At 40.3% G+C, this 23,057-nt stretch overlaps 1 protein-coding gene across 1 annotated transcript in view; it reads left to right on the forward strand.

The window, feature by feature from the left end:
• Window positions 1-23,057, forward strand: part of adgrb3 (adhesion G protein-coupled receptor B3) — a gene marked incomplete at its 5' end in the record, with an annotated part of 241,112 nt that overhangs the window by 156,051 nt on the left and 62,004 nt on the right. The window contains 3 exon segments of the mRNA XM_080448668.1: window positions 11,530-11,656; window positions 12,836-12,939; window positions 14,626-14,728. Coding sequence (XP_080304794.1) covers window positions 11,530-11,656; window positions 12,836-12,939; window positions 14,626-14,728 — 334 coding nt within the window.

The following is a 23,057-nucleotide window of genomic DNA, read 5'->3' on the forward strand; positions in this document are numbered from 1 at the left end:
AAAAATAATATATCACACAAAGATTTTGGCGGACCCCCTGCTGTAACTCTGAGGACCCCCTAGGGGTCCCGTACCCCCTGTTGAAGACCCCTGATTTAATACATACTACAAAACAATATCACTTACATCCCCTTTAAACGAACACTGAATATTTTACTGTGTAGGTTACAGTAGTGGCACAAACATTTTCATATTCAATACAGCAGTATAAGAATTTGACTGTCGTTGCTTCAAGAATGAGACGGTGGAATGAATGGGCTTATGTTTTTGTCAGGGTAAAATACTATCACTGTACTCTAGAACTTGGCGCGGGTGATGGAATTCATATATTCATATTGTTTCACTTTCCTTTTAACTTTTTTTCATCAACCCCGCTCGTAATATAAAATACGGCCTAACCAAAGATCTCTATTTTTGGCAACTGAACAGCGGGGCAGTTGATGCATTATTAGAGCCTTGGTCAAGGGCACTTTAAATGGTAGGCCCATATATATAAAAATATTTTACACGGGACGAAAAAATGTTTTCAGCGGCAGAGTGTTATAATATATTGTTCTATTAAATCTTGGTAACTTCAAAATATATAAAACGGCACTGGCCGTGCGAGATGCAAAGACCAAGGACCATCTGTGCGCCGTCTGACAGATAACAGAATGGAGGAAGGGCTATTTTGCTAAATTGTACAGTCTCTCACTGGAATGGGACACAACTCCTGGCCTCCCGAGAATCATTTTGAGACACTGAAGTGTCTACAGTGCCAGCGAGGTTTACACAGCTTTAGAGAGAGGGGCAGAGTACAATGGAGCAACTAAATGGGAACGGAAGTAAGAAGACATCAGTAGTCAAACAATGACTGGCGCTCATTAACCACTTTAGGCCCTATTTTATACTCCATCTGTCACACGGCTAAAATAGCCCATCTGCAAGCTGGACGAGGCAATCGCGCAACGATGCATTGTGAGCTTGTAGATTGGCTATTTTTGAAGAATTTCACCTACGGTACGTGTGATGATACGACCAAAATAGGGATGTCAGGTTGAAAGTTATTAACCCATTGATACCTGGAACGCATCTGTGTCAATTTAGATGTCTTTGGCTATTCAAAAATAGCAGATATACAAGCCCATAGCGCGGCACCGAGTGCCGCGCTATGAGCTTGTAGATCTGCTATTTTTGAAAAAAATCTTGAAAAAAAAAATCTTGAAAGAAAATGTTTTAGATTTTTTTTTTCAAAATGTTTCAAAATTTCAAAACTTTCAAAAAACCTCAGGTCTTAATGGGTTAATAGAAGTCATTTAGGACCATGCCAGTCACATTTTGGCTGCTAGCCATTAGGAGAGATATGTCACTATAGTCAAAAAATAAAAGAGAAGCTGTGTACCTGCAGTGTATATTTTATTACAATGGTTCTCAAAGTGGGGTCCGGGGACCCCCAGGGGTTCTTGAGGTGGTTCCACGGGGTCCCCAGCGAAATTAGTTAAATAAGTTTAACCACTTTAATCCTATATACATCTATTTGAAAATAGCGGATGTGCAAGCTCACAACGTGGCTATTTGGGGGGGAAAAGTGATAAATTAATATTATATGTCTATTGAATATTGTTAACGTGTTAACAGTACATATATCTCATATACTGTAGGGGTCTCTGGCACGACATCTTTTCAGATGGGGTCCACGGCCAAATACATATTAACCCATTAAGACCTGAGACCGATTCTACAAATGTCTTCTAGATCCTAACAGTTTTCTGAAAAACGTAATGTTGCGTTATCAGTGGTGCTCCAACTTTTTCATGTCAAGGACCCCCAAAATCATATGTATTTGGCCGCGGACCCCCATCTCAAAATATTTTGTTCCAGGGACCCCCAGAAGCAAAGATTTGAGTAACAACTGTTTGCTTTAAAAATATATATATTCATAGATATGCACACATTTTCACAAAATTCAAAAATAGCATGATCTACAAGCTCGTAGCGCGGCACTCGGTGCCGCCTAATGAGCTTGTATATCTGCTATTTTTGATTAGCCAAAATGTAAAATAATGCTTTTTAGGCTCAAATCAAAAAATACGTTCCAGGTCTTGATGGGTTAATTTGGGGGTCCTTGACACGAAAAGGTTTGAGAACCTTAGTTTTAGTAGATTTCTGCCTATGTTTTTACATTTCATTCGTTGCCATTCATGCTGAAGCAGAGTGCAACGACACTCTACAATTCTTTGAAGTCGCTAGGTACACAGCAGGTAATTCACCCTTTTTGAAACTCACTGTGCCATTTCTTTTATCTAAAATTACTGTATTATACTCTAATGCGGGCCCTTCAAATTCACACAATACGCCTAGAAAAATAGTTCTGCTCTTCACACACAAATTTTACCTTGAAGAGATAACATTGACACAAATGTTCTGGTACATTTCGTAACGTTTGGTGAATAAGACAGAAATGTAAATAACCGCTAGACAGTACCTCAAAAATAAAGCAATTCGGGTAAAATGGTTGAGGTTTATCTAAACCAGCGGTTCTCTAAGTGGAGTCTGTGGACCGCCAGGGGGGGGGGTAGTTATTTAATATACTAGTTAATATACTATACAGTGGTGGAAAAAGTACTCAAAAGATTTACTTAAGTAAAAGTACCAATACTGCAATATAGAAATACTCTGTTGCAAGTAAAAGTCCAGAATTAAAAATGTTCTTGAGTAAAAGTACAAAAGTGTTGGCATCAAAATGTACTTAATGTACGAAAAGTAAAATAACTAAAATGTTTGAAAATAGCAGATCTACAAGCTCACAACGCGTCGCGATGCGACGCGTTTTGAGCTTGTAGATCGGCTATTTTCAAATAGCCTATGTGTAAAATAGGGCTTAAGTGGTTAATGTATGTTTCATATCATCATTTATATCTGAAAAGTAACTAGTAACTAAAGTTCTCAAATAATTGCAGTGGAGTAAAAGTACAATATTTGCCTCTGAGATGTAGTGGAGTAAAAGTAAAAGTACAGAAGATCGGAAATACTCCAGTAAAGTAAAAAATCCTCAAAAGTGTAATTAAGTACAGTACTCGAGTAAATATACTTAGTTACTGTACACCACTGACTATATATATATATAGTTAGTTAATATAGCATAATATGGCATAAGAAATGTACAAGGTTATAAAGTATTTCTTATTGTTTCTCAGAGACAATGTCCATGGGTGTGTCTGTGAACAGCTAATCTCCGGCACTGTTGGAACGATACTCTCGCACATCGGTACATAATCTCTGTGGTCATGTGATCAAGACACATCTGTCAAGATTTTTTACGGATTCCATTCCGAGTGGCAACGATTGGCTTTAAAAACGTGCAGGCCCTGGGTAGGCAACCCAGACCTGGCAGAGATTTGTGCTCAGAGGAGCACACCTTTCTAGTTCATTGCTGCACAGTAAAGTTGCTAGATCACCAATTATATTCTGAAACATTCATCATTTAAAACACATCATAAAACTAAATAATAATCATTTAAAAAACACATCGTGAAGCTAAATAATAATCATTTAAAACACATCGTAGAGCTAAATAATAATCATTTAATTAAAACACATCGTAAAGCTAAATAATAATCATTTAAAACACATCGTGAAGCTAAATCGTTGATGTTTCATAAGAAGTAAACAATGCTGTAAGCAGCCTGTACATTTTCTCAGTGGTCCATGAATGGACCGTTGTGTTTGGAACAGATTCAAGGTTAGTGTTTGGCCAGATGGTCACCTGAATAAAAAAGATACACATAAAATGGAATAAAGATCCCTAAACACTGAATGTAATACAACAGCTCTGTTTGTACACTCCCCCAGCACCTGGTGTAAGTAGGTCGGACACTCACATTTTTTATCACTCTTATAAATGTCAACATTTTCACAGTTATCAAACAAGCCCCAAACCAACATAATCGTCTACATTTCAGCGACTTTCTCCTGTTCTTCCTTTCCCCTGTGAATTCAGTGAGCATATGCCTTTGGTGAGACTCATTGGAAACAAATCAACCAAGAACTGTATGTTTGACTGTGTGTGTGTGTGTGTGTGTGTGTGTGTGTGTGTGTGTGTGTGTGTGTGTGTGTGTGTGTGTGTGTGTGTGTGTGTGTGTGTGTGTGTGTGTGTGTGTGTGTGTGTGTGTGTGTGCGCGCGCGCACGTGCGCGTGTGCGCCTGCGAGTGTGTGCTATACACTACAGTAACGAGGGGACAATTACCACATTAAAGTACAGTAATTACATTCCTCAATTATGTTAAGAGTAATCTGTTAATTCCCAACATGTTTCCCGACAAGGTTTAAATAACATTATTCAGTGGCAGTTAAAGAAGGAGAGACAGATGATTATTCTGCTTATACTTTCAAGTGAGGAAAGGATATAGAATTTCTACTGGCGTCCCTATTTTGGAAATGTCATTATAACAAGCGAACATTTTCAAAAGTAGCTAAAATGATTTTTTTGCACTGCCACGACACCGTCGTATGATATCACACAGTATTAAATCGAGCTTAAGTGGCTGCTTGCCTGATTATGTAAGGCTGCAAAGGACCATAACTTTCACTTTATGTGACGAGAACACTTTGTAGGCTACAATGACGAAGTGTGAAGTTCTAAAACTATTATTAACCATGACTCAAAAACAGTGTGTGTCCTGCTAATGCAACATCACATTATGCAATATATATCCTTTGTGTGTATCCCTTTTTCTTTGGGTGTTACAGCCCGTCTTATAGGAACAAGTACAATATAGTTTGTCTGTAATTCCTTTTCATGTGTGTTTTAGCTGTCGGAGACATTCCAGACTGCAGCTGGGGTAGAAAGTAACTAATTACTCACTAAGTACTCACATTACTTAATTAAGTAGTCTCTTCATTTACCTGTATGGTTTTGAGTTCATTCTAGTCTCGGGGGACTGCACTTTTACTGCTTCACCCAGCAGATGGCTGCTCAGATGGCTCAGATGAGCGCACTTGAGCAACATTTAAGTCAATTAACAATACTTCTACTTGAGTAGGATACTCTAGTACTCTTTCCACCCCAGAATTCATGTGTGTATATAACATATGCCACCACTTCCATACGCCTTACATTGGCTTAGTTAAAGCCAAAGTACATGTTAAAATCATATTAATCACTTAAAAACCTACAGTATGGACTCGACTGTATTGGTGACTTTTTTTAATTTATTTTTATCATACTGTAAAGTATTGTGCTGTACGTGTGTGCATTCCCTCTGAGATTATTCTACAAGGCCCTCAGTGACTCTTCCAGGGTACAACTTTGAAACGAAAATAGAACACGCTTCCGCAGAGGAATTACAGTGCATGTGTGTACCTACAGTACAGTACTCCCGTGCTGGGCCAACGCTAACACACTTCCACACCTACCAGTGCTAACACACTGCCAAAATAGCAGATATAGAAGCTCGTAGCGCGGCACCGAGTGCCGCGCTACGAGCTTGTATATCTGCTATTTTGGCAGCCACACACTGTGGAGTAGGGATCTGTGGAAGGAGACTAAAGTATCTCACATTACATCAGTGAATCTCAACCTTTTAAGGCCGCAACCCCCCGAAACAATCATATTTGAACAGGGGACCCCCCCCCACCCTGAAAAACACTTGTTGAGTTGAGGCATTACATGTAGTTTGACTCGGTTCCACAGATAAATATTGTGAAAATAGCCAATTCTACAAGCTCACAACACCTCGCAACTGCTTTAAAGCCTCTTAAACCCTCTATTTTTTACAGACTGCTATTGAATAATAATTGGATACCTTCCCCCCAAAAACTCTAACATGCTTATTCTGGGGTGAACATTCTGTGATAATGGCGTTGCGACATGTTGTGAGCTTGTAGATCGAGTGTTTTCAGTGAACTGAGCGAAAAGATTTTGTAGAGGTGTAGAGGAAAAAAAGGAGGGGGCCTAGTATAGAACCGTGGGGGACTCCGGTCAATAGGGTTCAAGTGGTTAATAGCAGAATTATACAATACTAGTTCACATTTTCGTTGGAGTTTTCAATGGATATTATTTTTTCCTTTTATTGAGTTCCCCCAGGTAAAGCATGCATATTTTCTGAAAGCACAGCGCTAAATGAATAAACATGATCATTACCATTACCATAAGCAGTGGGAATAATAGTAGTACTAATAGTTTTAACAACACTGTGGTAGTAGTGCTAATGAGAACAGGCCGTGTCGTGTGTGAGGAGATAGGATAGCTGTGAAATGTCTTTCCATGACGGTGTCAAAATGGAGATCCCATTTAATACATGGGTCATTTGAAACCATGTACTTTGGATTGGAACTGGGAATGATTGCAGTAATAACTGTTGCTAATGAAAATAGGCACTGTGACAACTGCTACAAACAAACATTTATTTCATAATTCGACGGAAAATTATGTTCACATCAAGTCGGATCCATTATGCATTATTCATAATCATTCCCGAGCAAATATTTTGTTAATATTAAATGCAACTGATTACTAAAACTGATTGCTGCGTTACCAACTTGACACCGTACAGAAATGTTGTATTTTTGAATCATTAACTGTTAATCGTTTATGCCACAACCTGTGTTAGGTGTAGGGCAGTATAGCTCTACTAGGTCTATGAAACACAAGCTGTCTCTGCTGTGGCGCAGCCTGTTCTAGACACCGTCTAAAGACAGCGGGCACATTGGCTCAGAGTCAGATGGGATGGGACATGGCATTAGTATCCATTAGTGAACGTTGGCCTAGGGAGACAGGGGCATAAGAAACACTGGAGGTAAATATACAACAGATGAGTTGGTTCTCTGGCAGTACTTTGCAGCCACTGTTAATCGTAGGTGAATGGAGGTCATAAAGGCAACATAAAATCCATATTTGACTTAAAATAAAGCGTTGCCGTTGGTTTAAACTGGTATGTGGTGATTTGCTTTAGACCCATGTACAAACTATTGGCAGCACCATTAAAGTGGAAGCACAAAGCCAGTATGTACTGTACAATGCAAGATCACCACATTTAAGGGATCTGTAATGTGTGTCTTTATGAAACAAATCGATCATGCGTACAAATGTATTATTAGACCTTTTAATGCTCCTTACAAAACGTAAAAAAAAAGTCCCATCTTCTGTAATCACCACATACTGTACTTCAATTCTTCCACAACATTATCTTTGACTTTCAGGATTATGTGATATGATTTTTACTTTATATTATTTTACTTCCAACTCCAGTGCCATCATTTAAGTGCATTCCCTATATGAAATAATTCCAATAGAAGAGGAGATCGATCGATCACACGCCAGGCTTTTTGATGTCACTGTAACCTTCCTTCCAGCAGACGCTGATACATTAATAATGTCGTAGAGCCACCAGCCATTTGATTCGACAACAACATTGTGTACTATACTGTACAGTATACTGTACACTGTATGAATGTGTGGGTGTGAATGATGCAGGTTCTCTCCACCATACTGTACGATATAGCCGTGTACGATATAGTGTGAATCATGCCACGCTTTTTTGCTCTTAGCGTCCAACATATAGGCACTAGGAGCTGGCTATCAATAGCTACCTCCCTCATGAATTTCCACTTTAACTAATATGCCTGCATTTCCTTGCAACTATAACATCGGCGCTAGCAAAGACGTGCGTAGCACCGTTTTTTTTAACAAGAAGCACACACTGGATAATGATGTGCTGGTTACAGTTTCACCGCTGGGCTAATCACACCATCTGGGCTCTCAAATGCATTGCTGTGATGTGCAGACGAGTTAATGCGTCGGGTGATGTTGAGCCCGCGGTCCCTTTGGTTTTCGCAAACCCCAGTGTGTCACAGCCAGGTAAGGGCTCACCCACGTGCCTGGGTTTCTGCATCGGGGGCCGTCTCTCTCTCTCGCTCTCTCTCTCTCTACACTTGGATCCATTTCACACTATAAACCAATATGTATGAGTGGAATAAGCGCAGCAGCAGCAGCTTTCACTGCCGGAGAGATCCATCATTCTCTTTCTGGTGGCTGCTCACTGGAGGGTGCTCGCACGCAAAGTCGTGATGACTGATGTCTTCATTACAAGAATGAGGAGTGGTCCATCAGGCAATGAGTGTGTGTTGGGTGGCATGTGGTCCGACTCACTGAGGTCGACACATACAGCACCAACGTTTTCTAGCTGTGTGCAGTGTGTGCTATTGGCTCTATGGGCACTTCTCTTTGTATCACCGGGCCTCCATGTTAGGGCAAGGTTGGGCAAAACCTTGACAGTGGCTTACATAAGTCTGCAAGGAGGAATGGACTACTGTAATCTCTCTCGTTTGCACAAAAGACTGTTTGTTGATTGTGAATATCTATCAATTTGACGTTATAAATTGATCAACCTTTGGTTCAGACCCCTACTGGGGAACTGGCAGCTTTAACCCAAAGTCCTCTCTCCTCAAGGAGATGGGGAGCTATAAAAACCCATCACATCAGAGTACAAGACCAACACTATCTTTTAGAGGGCCCGGACAAATATGTCCAACTAAGTATGAGGTCTCTTTCATTTAATTGAATTGTGTGGAGTGTGGAGTGGTAAGTGTGGAGCACTTACTGGTGATGCATTCTAGCTACAGGAATTGTACAAATAAGGCATAGCCCTCAACTACAAAATGGTATGTGGATCGATTGGGAATCATACTTTGGTGTGTTGCTTTAAAAATGGTACCATTGTTTTCCAAGCATTATTTTTGTCAGATCCTGTGGCTTAATTGTGGTTATTTTCCCACTGATTATTACTCACAGTACTCTTGACATTACTGCCATTTTCCAAAGCATACCATAGTTTGTTTGTTTGGTTGTTGAGAAAGAAAGCCTTTTGATTCCATTCATTTCAATACAGTATGAAGATACACTTGCAAATAATTGAAACTTGCTTGAGATAGTTGAATCTAAAAATGAAACTGATGATGGAAATTTTTTTTTTTTTTTTACAATGTAGCTGTAAATAGACATTTACACATAAACGATGTGTTGTAGCCCATTGACGTCGGTATGCTCCTTTAGCTCTGTGTCTCTTTGATCATTAGGCTACACAATGAAATTAGAAATCACTGTAGAAATCACTGCAAATCAAGAGAGAGATCTGACCACTTGCTCCCGGGTGATTCTGTGGTTACTCCTACTAACAACAACACTACATGTTTAGGGCAGCGATGCTGACAAGACTGACAGTCTTGAGTGATTACACATACAACTCCTTTACTGTATGTCCTTCAGAAAAGGGTGCACAATTTTGCTTTGCAAACATTTTCCAAAAACTGTTGTAAATAGCAGATCTACAAGTGATCATACGATGAAGTATAATAGGGCTTAAGTGGTTATATACAATCTCAATCAGTTCAGTGCCTGGGCTTCATTAGATATTCTTACTCGTTTTCAGTCATTCTCACAATTGCAGTAACTCAATTAAAATGTGGAAACAGCATTGTATGACTGAACTAAACAAAGTAATTTGTTTAGTGGTTTTGCGTGTGGAGTGGGGGGGGGGGGGGGGGGGGAGGCATTTTATTTTTAGGCAAAGACACTTCCAAGTTCCAACACAAATATCCATTAGGCACAGAATGGTCCCAGAAATCCAACTTAAGGAGGAAGAAGAAAGATCATATTATGTTAGCGGGTTCATTAATTTTATTGCTGTTGAACTGCCAGTGGGGTCTAAGAATGGAACACAAATTACATTTAATTAAGGCTTGAGGGATAAATAAGAGTTGTTGCGGTGGTAATTCAAGTGATGGTGAAGAATTGCCTGACACAGCAGAAAGCCAGTGTTTTATGTTGCTCCAAGTAATGTGAACGTGTTTACCTTTGACAACATGCAGTCTGGCTTCTGTAAAACATCGGTTGTCAAACTTTTTATTTTATTTCAAGAAGCCCCCAGCCCCCCATAACTCTGAGTTACAGACCTGTAAGGGTCCCTCCTCAAGGAACCACGAGGGTCCCTAGACCCCAATTTGAGAACCACTACAGTAGAACTTAAGTGACACATAATCAGGGATCGTTATGCCAACAGGTGTGCATACCCACACAGCTGCTGCTGCTGCTTAACAAACAAGCGTTTTAAAAGCATTGAATGTGTCATTGAAATACACTGGGAGGAATTTGTAACAGGATTTTTTTTTATCAGTCTATCAAAATTAATGTTTCTCTTGAGATTAAACAATTAGAGGGAGCACTACATGACGAATGGAACAGACATGTTCTATTCATTTTACTTAAAATGAAAGGAACCTTTTGCTCAAGATCCAAAAGAGAAATGAGATGTTTGCCTGGTGCCCAAACTAGTGAAAATAGCAGATCTACAAGCTCTACAACTGGCTATTTTCACTACTTCTTAAACATTCATGAAAGTCTTTTGAAAAATCTTAGATTTTTTTTATTTAATTGTTTTGACATTATTTACTCGTGACTCATAAAAACGGACCCGCGACCCACAAATGGGTCCCGACCCACCGCTTGAGAACCACCATCGAAACTAGAGAGTGAGAGGAGGAGGCAGACACTGTGGCTGGCCGCAACCATTCTCTCTGCAGCCGTGGGGGGAAAGAAGGGGGGTCTTAGGTCTTATAGTTCTGCGGTGGGTTTTGATCAAACGCCTCACGTTCAACTCGATCCCTCGCAAAAAAACGTCACGCTTTCTCCCTAATTAAATAATTGCATTGACGGCAATGTAAAGAGAAGACGGGGAAAATACACAATGATATGTGGTCGTATCAACCCTCCCCTCTCTCTCTGTAAGAACACAGGCTGTAGAGAACATTAAAATTAAACCCCCCCCTCCTCAGGAAGCATCCAAAAAAGCCGCTAATTACAGAGTAGATCGATCGGATCGAGTGGAGAAAAGATCCGACCAAAATGATAAAAGCAAAGAAAAGACGAAGAGATTAAAAACGGACAATGAGAAGAAAATAAAAAGTGTCGGGGGGGAAGAAAAAACAAACAGAATCCTAGCACGCAAAACGACGCACGGTAAATATATGAAAAACACCCGCCTGTTGTTAATATTACCGGGAAAAATTACCGGGGAAAAAAAATAACAACGTTGCCGTTTCGTTATGAATTGTTGCCGTTCTTCAGCTGCATATAAAGAATCAATCAGCACCAGGCTCTGCTGGACAGCTCCTCTCCCCCCTCCCCTCTCTCTCTCTCTCTCTCCTCCTCAGTGCAATGCAAGCTCTCTCTCTCTCTGTCTCTCTCTCTCCCTTCTGTTCGGAGCATCAATGCTGCTTGTAAACCCGCTAAAACGCTGTGTCGATCGGCTTTTCTGATATATACATTAGGCGTTTGTAACGCGTATAGTGTAGTGTGTCATTTAATAGGCTGTGCATGCGGGCTTTTTTTGATCAGATCAAATGAAACGGTGCCGAAACGACATGTGAAGTCGTGCTAGATGCCTGATGCTGGTGCTGATGCTGCTATAGCCTCTATACCGCCGTGTGGATGGAATCAGCCTAATTGCCCTCCTCTCCTCCTCCTCCTCCTCCTCCTCCTCTTCTTCTTTACAGGAACGATTCCTGGGGAACGTGGTCCACGAAAGGATGTAAAACGGTGCTCACAGATGCATCCCACACGAGATGTTTATGTGATCGTGTGTCTACCTTCGCCATTTTGGCTCAGCAACCAAGACAACTAGTAAGTGGGCTGGCTTGTTGATTTGTTATTCTTTTTTTTGTTGTGTGTAAAAGATGCTAAGATAGGCTAATAGGGGAAGTAATACTAGCCCTATGTATGATGTGCAGCAGGGCTCTTGAATTGTTAATCTTGCGTTGGTTAATGTTGTTAGTCAGTGTGATTAAATTGTGCCTCTGTTTATACCTGGTACATGTAATTTATAACTGTGTGTGTGTGTGCGCGCGTGTGCGTGTGTGTGTGAGAGAGAGAGAGAGAGATGTAGGCAGGTCTGTGCATACAAAGTGTGTGTGTGTGTGTGTGTGTGTGTGTGTGTGTGTGTGTGTGTGTGTGTGTGTGTGTGTGTGTGTGTGTCTTTTGGCTTTAATCAATATGGCACCAAAACACATCAATATTAATGCAATGTGCTAACATCCAGGAGATCTAGATTTTTTTAATGTAGGCCTTCTTTCAATTACACAACAGTCTGAAGCTACTGTATCCATTATGAAGTGACAGCATAGCTAGCAGCATCAGTGTAGGCTACTGTAGTGTAAAGGCCTTCATCAGTGGCCAACACTAAGGAGACTTTTGATAGGAGTATGCTTAACAGATGGTGTTCATTGTCCATCAGCAACGCCAGATCACTGTACTTTGTACTTCTTAACCACTTAAAAACGTGAATTGTTTTGAATATAGCTGATCTACAAGCTCACAACGTGATGCGACACGTTGTGAGCTTGTAGATATGCAATTTTATTTTCAAAATGTGTTTTCTTTTATTCTACATTTTCATCAATATGCCCAGATAAGGATGCCATGGTTAAATAGTTTTCATAATGTTCATTTACTGATTTATTTTCTCACGTGGGCCCAGATTCCATGTACTGTAGAGCCATACAATACACGTACACAGACAACAACAAGAGCATGTGGATCGTTTCAGTGCTACAATTTCATTTGGACATAATGATGTTTCCGATTTGACCTTCCAGGTCCCTGATGCACGCACGCACGCACGCACACGCACACACACACACACACACACACACACACACACACACACACACGCACACGCACACGCACACACACCTCACCAGCCAGTCCTCTGTGGGTGCTTCATGATGGCCCCTAGCTTTGATTTGTGTCCTGTGGTGACCAGTAAAGACGTATGTTTGTCTCGCTCTGTCTCCCCATCCACAGACCATGGAATACTCGGGGGTTCCATCTGTGACACTGATAGTTGGCTGTGGTCTCTCTTGCCTCGCCTTGATCACACTGACGGTGGTCTACGCCGTGCTATGGAGGTAATTATGACTACCACTAGATCGGGGGGTCTTCAACGGGGTTGTTGTTTTTTTTTCAGGCCAAGGACCCCCTTAGCTGAGAGAGAGATGAAGCAGGGACCCCCCCACCCCCACTACATATTGTATGAAATTGTGTTGCAGATTGAACTTTTACATAGATTTCATAGATAGCTTCATAGACTTGTTTGACAGCACTGTCATCAGTGTTGGATTCATGTTAATGTGTATTTTCCCTCTACACCAAACCACTTTGCCGAAAATAGCCAATCTACAAGCTCACAACGCCTCGCGCTGCGAGGCGTTGTGAGCTTGTAGATCAGCTATTTTTGGCTGAAGTTCTCCTCATAATAGAGATGCTAGGGTTCAAGTGGTTAATGCAAAAACAATATCTTATCACGCAAAGATTTGGCCGCCCCCCCATGTAGTAACTCTGAGGACCCCCTGTTGAAGACCCCCACACTAGATCATACAGTGTACCGCAAAACCCACTAGTGTTGATCACTTAAACCCTATATATACACTTTGTTGACCGGGGACCCCCAGTAGTCTAGACTTCATGTCCTCCCTTTTCCCCCTTTACAACAAATTATTTAAGCTGAAAATAGCCGGTCTTACATGTTTGTGTCGTGTGATTGTAGATCGGCTATTTTTTGGGCAGAATGTTCGCCTATTTTCAACAAATGTTGGCCTTAATGTGACATGCCCAGACTAGGGATGCTATAGGGTTCATGGGGTTTTAATGTAACTCTGAGAGTAATGCAAAGGTAACCTGTACTGATGTTTTGCATAGTATTGTATATATTTGTCTGTCATTAAATGTTTCGATGAATTGAGTACAAAGGACCCAAATGGCAACGAGCCATAGGCTTTCTTGGGTTTAAAAATCCTCTTAGCAGACTTTGTATTGAACCGTTTTATCCTGTGCTTTTTTGTTGTTGCAAATTGCTATAAAGTATTCAATCAATCAATCAAACCAAAATGGCCTCTAAGAGTCCATTTGGTTACATTTGTAATCTCTCAGAGTTAGATTGACACTTTGTGCTTTACTGCAGTGGTTCTCAAACTTTTTCATGTTAAGGACCCCCAAATTGACACTTATTAGTCCGCGGACCCCCATTTGAAACGATAAGCCAGGGACCCCCATAAGAGAAGATTTTTACGGCTCTCTAGCAGTGATTCTCAACCATTTTAATTTCAAGGACCCCCAGTTTGACATGCATTAGAGGCTACGGACCCCCATTTAATGACAATTTTATCTCTGGGACCCCAATTTATATTGTACAATCATTGTTAATTTAACTCTGAGAGTGTACAAATGGAACCAAATGGACCCGTTAGGGTCCATTTGGTTCCTATCCATCATTTAGCTGGGGACCCCCTGGAACCCCCTCAAGTACCTCTGGGGGTCCCCGGACCCCACTTTGAGAACCAATGCTTTACTATGCAACAGCCTTCACAAGATAGGTTTGATATGATTGCATTAATATGATTTAGTAAGAGATTGTATTAACATTGTCTTTGTTACAGTGTTAAGTACCCCCGTAATGATCAGGATCAACAGATGGTACTGGAGGGGGGGGGGGGGGGGGGGTGTGAGGTCAAAATAATAATGAAAGATTGTCAATCTGTGAGCCGTATGACCTTGCAATGTGATAATGTCTTATGACTCTTTTCTCCTCACTGTAGATATATTCGATCTGAACGGTCTATCATCCTGATCAACTTCTGCGTGTCCATAATCTGCTCAAACATATTGATCCTTGTTGGACAGACACAGACCCACCATATGGTAAGTGTGCTTTTTATGATGCTATTACTATTATGATGTTATTTATCAAAGATAAGCTTAACCCATTAAGACCTGGAACTGTGTCATTTTTAGATTTGAGCTGAAAAGCATTATTTTCCACTTTGGGCTATTCAAAAATAGCAGATATACAAGCTCATAGCGCGGCACCGAGTGCCGCGCTACGAGCTTGTAGATCTGCTATTTTTGAAAAATCGTGAAAATGTGTGCAAATCTTTGAATATATATATTTTTAAAGCGAACATTTTTAACTCAAATCTTTGCTTCTGGGGGTCCCTAGAACAAAATATTTTGATGGGGGTCGGCGGCAAATACATATAATTCTGGGGGTCCTTGACATGAAAAAGATTGAGCACCACTGACATAGAAACATACGTTTTTCAGAATACTGTTGGGATTTAGGAGACATGTAGAATCGGCTTCAGGTCTCAATGGGTTAAGAGCAATTGGGGTGCGTTGATGGCCCGAGTGGTTGGGGTGCATATTACAAGATGCTCCGATTCCCCCGGTTTGATTCCGGGGGGCCGGGCGGGGCCTTCGCTATCCCCGACTCTCTCTCCCTGTTTCCTGTCTCTACATTGTGTCCATTGGTAAAGGAAAAAAAAAAGAAAAAGGTCAGACATACTTATCAGAACAATGGTATAGAACAACAGTTACACCCAGTGATACCTTACAGTGGCCTTGTCTGGTCTGGCTTTAAGACTGAAGGTTCGACTTCACAATTAAAGTTCTGGATTAGGATTTTTTTGTGGCCTTTGGCCCATTAAAGCCTGGAAAGCATCTGTCATTTTAGATTTCTTTGGCTATTCTAGAATAGCAGATATACAAGCTCATAGTGCGGCACCGAGTGCCACGCTATGAGCTTGTAGATCTGCTATTAATGCTATAATCAAAAATGTTTTCAAAATCCTAACAATACTAAAAGTTTTCACGTCAAGCACCACCCAAAATTATATGTGTTTGGCCGCGGACCCACCCTCCCCGCCCCCAATCTCAAAATATTTGAAGTAAATAGAAGTAAACAGAAGTAAATATTTGAGTAAAAAATGTTTGCTTGAAAAAATATGTATATTATACAAAGTTTTGCACAAATTTTCAAGATTTAAAAAAAAAATGCAGATCTAAAAGCTCGTAACACGGCATGCCGTGCTATGCGCTTGTATATCTGCTATTTTTGAATAGCCAAAGGAATCTAAAATGACACAGATGCGTTTCCGGTCTTAAAGAGTTAGAGTGTATTCATCATCATCATCATCATTCGAGTGCCGTCGAGATCTCACGACACAAGCTGCTCCCATTGGTCTCTGTTGCTCATTGCCACGGCCAAGTTCAATCACAGTCAGTCCTGTGTCCCTATACTCAGAACGTCTGGAAATATGAGTGGTCAGCTTCCTCTCGATGGGCAGGGTATGGCCTCCGAAGAAGAATATTCGAGATGACCTGGTCTTTTGCTCTGTGGCGATGTCTTCTTTGTGCCAGAGAGTATTATCAGCTCTGGGATAACAACTTATCTGTACAGTTGAAATCATCAGATTGATCATCTGGTGCAGATATGCTATGGAAACAGGGTTGCCAGATCTGCTTATTATAATTTCCCCGCAAGATTTTATTTGAATTTTTTTTTGTGAGCTTGTAGATCTGCTATTTTCAAATAGCTGATGTACATGTTAAAGTACTCATGTGGCCCATCGTCGCTTCTTTTGGGCTGGTTTTCCTAGACCTGGTTGCTTGTTTCTCTCACAGAATCTGGCAACACTGTGGAAATGAATGATGCGTGTTAAAAAACACTTGTCTCTCCAAACAATCTATTATCAGACAGGCACAGAGAACAGTGTCTGACCCAACTCACATACCACCAGCCAGAGGTCCATTTCTGGCCTTCTGGTAGGAGATTTAGGGTTCCCAAGAGCAGAGCGATTCTACAAAAATGCCTTCTGAATCGGTTGTCCTCAAACCTTTCCGTGCCAAGGACCCCCAAAGGGATATGTATTTGGCCACGGACCCCCATATAAAAAAGTTTTGTGCCAGGGACCCCCAGAAAACAAGATTTGTGTTTTTTTAACAACAATGTTAACTTCCTGATTTTGCGTTATAAAACGTGAACTGGATCCGCGGATCCGGATCCGGATTTTCAAATATTAAAATCAGCAGAAAGTTGACATCTTTTTATAAAAAAAAACAACTGTACTGGGTTTGGTGATGTTCTATATGGTCTGAATCAGCTGTGTTTGTGTTCCTTTACGTGCTAAAAGAGTACATGTAAGTCAATGAGGAGCATATTTTGAATATCAATTTCTAATCAATAGAGCAATTATTTTGAATTTCTTGTCCACCTTTGGAGTTACATCATGGCAAGGAAACTACACAACCCAAACCTCTACCAAAGTGGTCTTGCCCTTTAACAAGTAATGTAGGATTTTTGGCCATGGGGGCTGTGCTATATGTCATCTCAACGCTAACAGGTTAATGTAGGATGTTGGTGATGGGCTAGTGCAATATGTCAACGTTGTCAGAAGGTGTGTATGTGTATGTGTGTGTACTGTATGTGTATGTGTCTGCGCAGACTGTTACATGAACGCTGTGTGCTGTTGAGATTTTGATGTATGGACTTTGTTCTTCTGTGGAACCGAAGGACGGAGTCCAGGCCAGGACAGATTTCCCAGCGGGGACATTAAAGTATATGTTATCATATTTTATCTCTCTTATATACAGTAGATGGGGGAGTATTTTCTTTTTTTACGACTATGAGCTTTATGTCATTTTGCACATCACTGTGCTTTTAAGGCATCAAAACAGTAAATAGTGCTATAACTGTTTGACACATCACGATTCATATTTAAAATGTACATACAGGTCAGAACAACAGCTGCAGATTGTATCCAGATTTCCTTAACCACATTAACCACCGTACATTTTCAAAAATATTCGATCTACAAGCTCCCAACACGCCACAATAGAATGTGCTGTGAACGTGTGGATCGTCTATTTTCACTATTAATTGTACGTAAAAGTATAGGGCTTAAAGGAGTAGTTCACCCTCATTGAATTATTGTCTCAAGAATGCACCAAAAACAAAAAAATCTCCATGAATTCAAGGCTTCATGGGGTTTGTGATTGATAGAAAATAAGTCATTTTCTGGGTGAATTGCTCCTTAAAAAACAACGTCCATCTATATTATTTACCCCTGTGAGTATGTGTACTGCTTGTCCTTCGGGTACAATGCAGTGTGACATTTCAGTATAATACCATCACTAGACAACTTTAGCCTTCAGTTTTGTGTTCACAGATGAACAAAAGAAAAGAAAAGAAAAGAAAAGAAAAGAAAAGAAAAGAAAAGAAGAGAAAAGAAAAGGGAACATTACTCTTATTAGAAAAAGTTAGTTTCTATACTAATATATATAATATAGTATATGCTCTATAGCAGAATAATACATTTTCTGTGGTTTCACGAACAATACGTTTTTCCTGCCTTCTCACAACGTTGTGGATCTAGGTTTTTGTGTTGGAAACAGTCTTGAGACAACCCTGATCTGTTTGGCATTGAGACGATCTTCAAGATTACCCGAAACACTGCTGTAGTTCTTTGAGGCATCGTGTCAAGTTGTTCAGTTGCTTTCAGCTATCGGTTATATTCAGCGAACGGCGTCATGGTCATTCAACGGAGTATAAATGAGGCTTTAAGAAAGAACACACAGTGTGAGGATGTTGAAATTAAATATTGCTGCAAGGTTTATTGCCATAGTTGGAGGGAATGGATCTGCAATCATTAACAAGTCAGCATAGCTCATCAGTTAGGGTGGGTGTGTGTGTGTGTGTGTGTGTGTGTGTGTGTGTGTGTGTGTGTGTGTGTGTGTGTGTGTGTGTGTGTGTGTGTGTGTGTGTGTGTGTGTGTGTGTGTGTGTGTGTGTGTGTGTGTGTGATGGAGTTGGGGCTGGGTGCTATATCAACATTTTATTGAGGTCGTGATATGAGACTAAGCGTCGCCTCGGCATTTTTTATATCGTAATATCGTGACATGGCATAAGTGTCGTCCTTTCCTGGTTTAAATCATGTAAACCTTCATTTATTCCTTCAGAAATGGTCAAAAAGTTGCTAAAACAGCTCATCGACAAGCTCTCGACACTTGAGCTTGTGGATAGGCTATTTTTGCTATTTTTGAGTTTTTTGAATTTCTTGGATATTGGATATAAACATGGATATTATCCTCACAACATGATATCATCGAGGTACCGAAGTATTTGGACAAAAAATATCGTGATATTTGATTATTTTGTCCATATCGCATAGCCCTAGAATAGATGGAGTCATGGAGGGCTAATGAAATTATTGCAGTGGCTTCCTTGGATGCATTCACTAATGGTCACAATAAAACCCGCAGCTAAAGACTTGCAGTTGGACTACAGAGGCTCTCCGGTTGCTTTAGAAATGCTGTAAAACTTCAATTACTGAAATGAGATGTAGGAATCACAAGAAGAGGAGGGTGGATCCATCTCGCCATCATCTTTGAGATGGTTCCAAGCTAGCCTGCCGGCGGGGCTGGAAAGGCCGTCCGCCACAATTTAGGAGGAACCGTTAACGATAAAATATGTATCATTGCCTACCCCCACTTGCTTCGTAGCCAGCCAGTAAACAAGTGGCTAATATAAGCGATTGTTTGGCAAACAGTAGCTGTGATTTACTAACGGCCCACGCAGATGCCATTCTCAGTGATTTGGCAGCATTGCGGAACACTTTTCTCTATTATATAAACGTTTTTTTTTTTCTTTTCTGTTTTTTTTCTCTTGCATTCATGCATGCATATCCCCAATATAATTTGACCTTTTCTTGTGACTCACACAGAGCCACTTAAACCAATGGTTCTCAACCTGTGGGTCGGGTCCCCACATGATTGGGGGGGGGGGGGGGTGTCCCCAGATGACAGTGAAGTGATAATTTAAGGACTTTTAAGATTTTAATACCTTAAAGGGGTAGTTCACCCCCAAAATAACTTTTTTTCTATTGATTACTCACCACCTGGAGCCTTGAATTCATAGATATTTTTTAGTTTTTGTCACATTCCTAAGCCAATAATTTGATTTTAATAAATTTGTCCCCATTGATTCCGGTAGGAGACACAAATGCATTTGTGTCTCCTACCGGAATCAATGGGGACAAATTTATTATAATCAAATAATAAAGGAAGGAATGCGACAAAAACAAAAAAATATCCATGAATTCAAGGCTCCATGGGGTGAGTAATCAATAGAAAAAAAGTTATTTTGGGGGTGAACTACCCCTTTAACCCAGGGCTATTCAACTAGATTAGGCAGGGGGCCACAATTGTAAAATTACTTGAAGTCAGGGGCCACAAGACCGTGACAACAAAACCGTTTAACCGCTTGTTGTGTGCTATAGGTGCGATTGGACACAATAATGGACACATTATGTCCATTATGGTAACTTATTAGGGCCTGCTTCATACTGCATCCATGCATTTTGATGTTTGAGAGGAACATTTCTGTGTCAGTCCTTTATAGTGCAGAGGCTTAGATTTTGATATTAAGAAAATAGGAAGTCGATATTTCAATATGTTCTGTGTACGGGTCCCTGGCATGGAAGCATCTTTGTAAAAAGAGTATTGCGGACCCATGGAGGTGAAGTGTTTACATGTTCGTATGAATGAAAGGATTTTTCATTTTGTTTGTTTTGAGCACCCGGGTGATAAGAGTACAAGGTCTTATGATGTACAGTATTTGAAGTGGATGAAGATGGCAAAGATGGAAGATGGACAAAATCCACAAAGAAATAGCTCATACAAGATAATGGATGCATAAGGAGAATAAATGCTTTGGTTTATTTAACAACATCCGCTCAAAGCTCAGAAATAGTTACAAAATGGATGGCTTGTGATGGATGAACTGCACTCAAAAACCCCTGTTGTGGTTTGTAGTGACATGGTGAAAATAATAATAATAATAATTGCCGAACTACTTGAAAGCTACATCGAAAGTAGTTAGAAGCATGGACGTAGACAACATTTCCGGCTCTTTTGTTTCTTTGTACCATGAAAAGGTCTTTATATGTTTGCTTTTTAAAGATATTTCTGGGGCTTTTTCTGCCTTTATTTAAGAGGACAGTAGGCTGACAGGAAATGGAGAGAGAGATGGGTGGGTGACACACAGCAAACACCGTCGGGATCGGGAGTCGAACCCGCAACACACTGTAAGAATCGATTGCCAGTTTATGTGGTATGTGCCTGGACCGGTAGGCTAGCAGGCACCCCGAAACATCTACTTTTGATACTTGAAACATCACCCGCCAAGGTAGAATGACGTCACATCCACATACTTCTTCTCTGAGTGACGATGGATCATCCCAAAGCTGTGTTAGGGTGCCCCTTGTGGAATGTGAAATTTTGATAATAGAACGACTTTATGCATCTTGGCGGGCAAGTGGAGTATTTAATAGAACTTAGACTTTATGCGTCCATGGCAGGAAATGAGTTAATACATATTTTAACACCAGATGCTTAAGTACATAAAGTGAGCTACTTTAACAACTTGACCCAAGTGATTTTCTTATGGGTGACTTACATTTACCCATAGACTTACATTTACCCATAGAAGCAGATCTACAAGCTCATAGCGCAGCACTCGGTGCCGCGCTATGAGCTTGTTTATCTGCTATTTTTGAATAGCAAAAGAAATCTAAAGTGACACAGATGCGTTCCAGGTCTTAATGGGTTAAAAAAAGAAAAGATCATTACTGCTACTTTAAGGTAGGGTAAGTGATTTACTTTGGTTAAAATAAGTGTTAAATAGCTCTATATTCTGATAGTACTCATTGCTATAGAGTGTTTGTTCAGTAAAAGGAGTCTCCCATGTCTATCCAGTTCTTTATTAAACAGAAAATACATTTTCAGTGCTCTCTACTGATTGGCTTAAAATGTGTCACCTACCTGAAAATGTACTTTATTCTGTTTACTAAAGAGCTGGAGAGACCCCTGTGACCGAACAAACGCTCTGTAGCAATGATTACTATCAGAATATAGTACTTTAACCTATTTAACAAAAACAAAGAAATACCCCAAAATATCACTTACCCTACCTCCACACATAAACCCATGTTACATAGTACAGTTCCTATTCCATAAGCATGTCTCCTCTACAAGAGGATAACATTATTGCTGTTCCAATAATGAATATAAAACCTAAAAAGATGTCTCTGGAACGGTATTGGTATTCATGTGGTAATCCTGCACTGTAAACTCTGACAAGGAGAATGAACGAACGAGAAACGGACAGACTCAGCTGGTCACCGGAGAGTCATAACGTGGTATCATACTTAAACAGCAGTCTTAAAACAGCAGTCTTAATTATCGGACAGGCACAGAAGATACTGTGTGATCCAACTCACATTCTCTCCTGCCAGAGTTCCAGCTCTATCACTTCCTTCCGGAAGAAGATTCAGGGTTCCCCAGAGCGGGTTGAAACAGTTTAAAAACGTTCATTTTCTGCCTACAGTATGTCCATAAAGATAGTCAATACTAAGAGGTAAATGTCATTTTTTGGCCATGGGAGTTGCGCAGTACGTCACCATTGTCAGAGGGTTTATATTGGGACGTTTAAATGGTTAACCATGTACACGGGGAAAAAATAATAAATCACTATTCGTTTAGGAACAATTAACTGGAAATTAAAAATAACTAATATAATTCATAATTAATTATTTAAATGTTTGTATATAATTGTAACTCATACAAGACTCTAGGCTTACATGCTCATTCTGTTTTTCAAAGCGACTGTCAGCAGTTCTCAGACTGGATTTAACAATCAATTAGTTCTACAAGTGCTTCGTTCTATAAAGGAGGCATGCTGCTTATATTAGCACAGTCTGAGCACTGCCCATGTGCACCGCTATAGTAGAGATGGTTGAGCCATCCTACTCTGTCCACATATTAAAGTTAGGGTAAGTGATATGTTTTTGTTTGAATCAAAACATTTTTGTTCAAAGGTTAAAGCACTATATTGTGATAGTAAGCATTGCTGTAGAGTGTCTGTTCGGTAACAGGGGGTCTCCCTGTCGCTCCAGCTCTTAAATAAAGAGAAAATACATTTTCAGGTAGGTGATAACATTTCAGCCAATCAGGAGAAAGTACCCATTTATCAGCTTCATTTTTATAGCGTTCCAGCTCCAATTTTGTATGCTCATTTCTTTGTGTCATCACTTCCAATTTCACTTGTTTAATCTGTATCCTGACAGAGTTCTCCATCCTGATTGGATAAAATTGGTATCCTGACCTGAAAATGCATTTTCTGTTTAATAAAGGGC

The sequence above is a fragment of the Gymnoscopelus braueri genome (assembly GCF_963280865.1).
Source record: "Gymnoscopelus braueri genome assembly, chromosome: 14".
Classification (NCBI taxonomy): Eukaryota; Metazoa; Chordata; class Actinopteri; order Myctophiformes; family Myctophidae; genus Gymnoscopelus; species Gymnoscopelus braueri.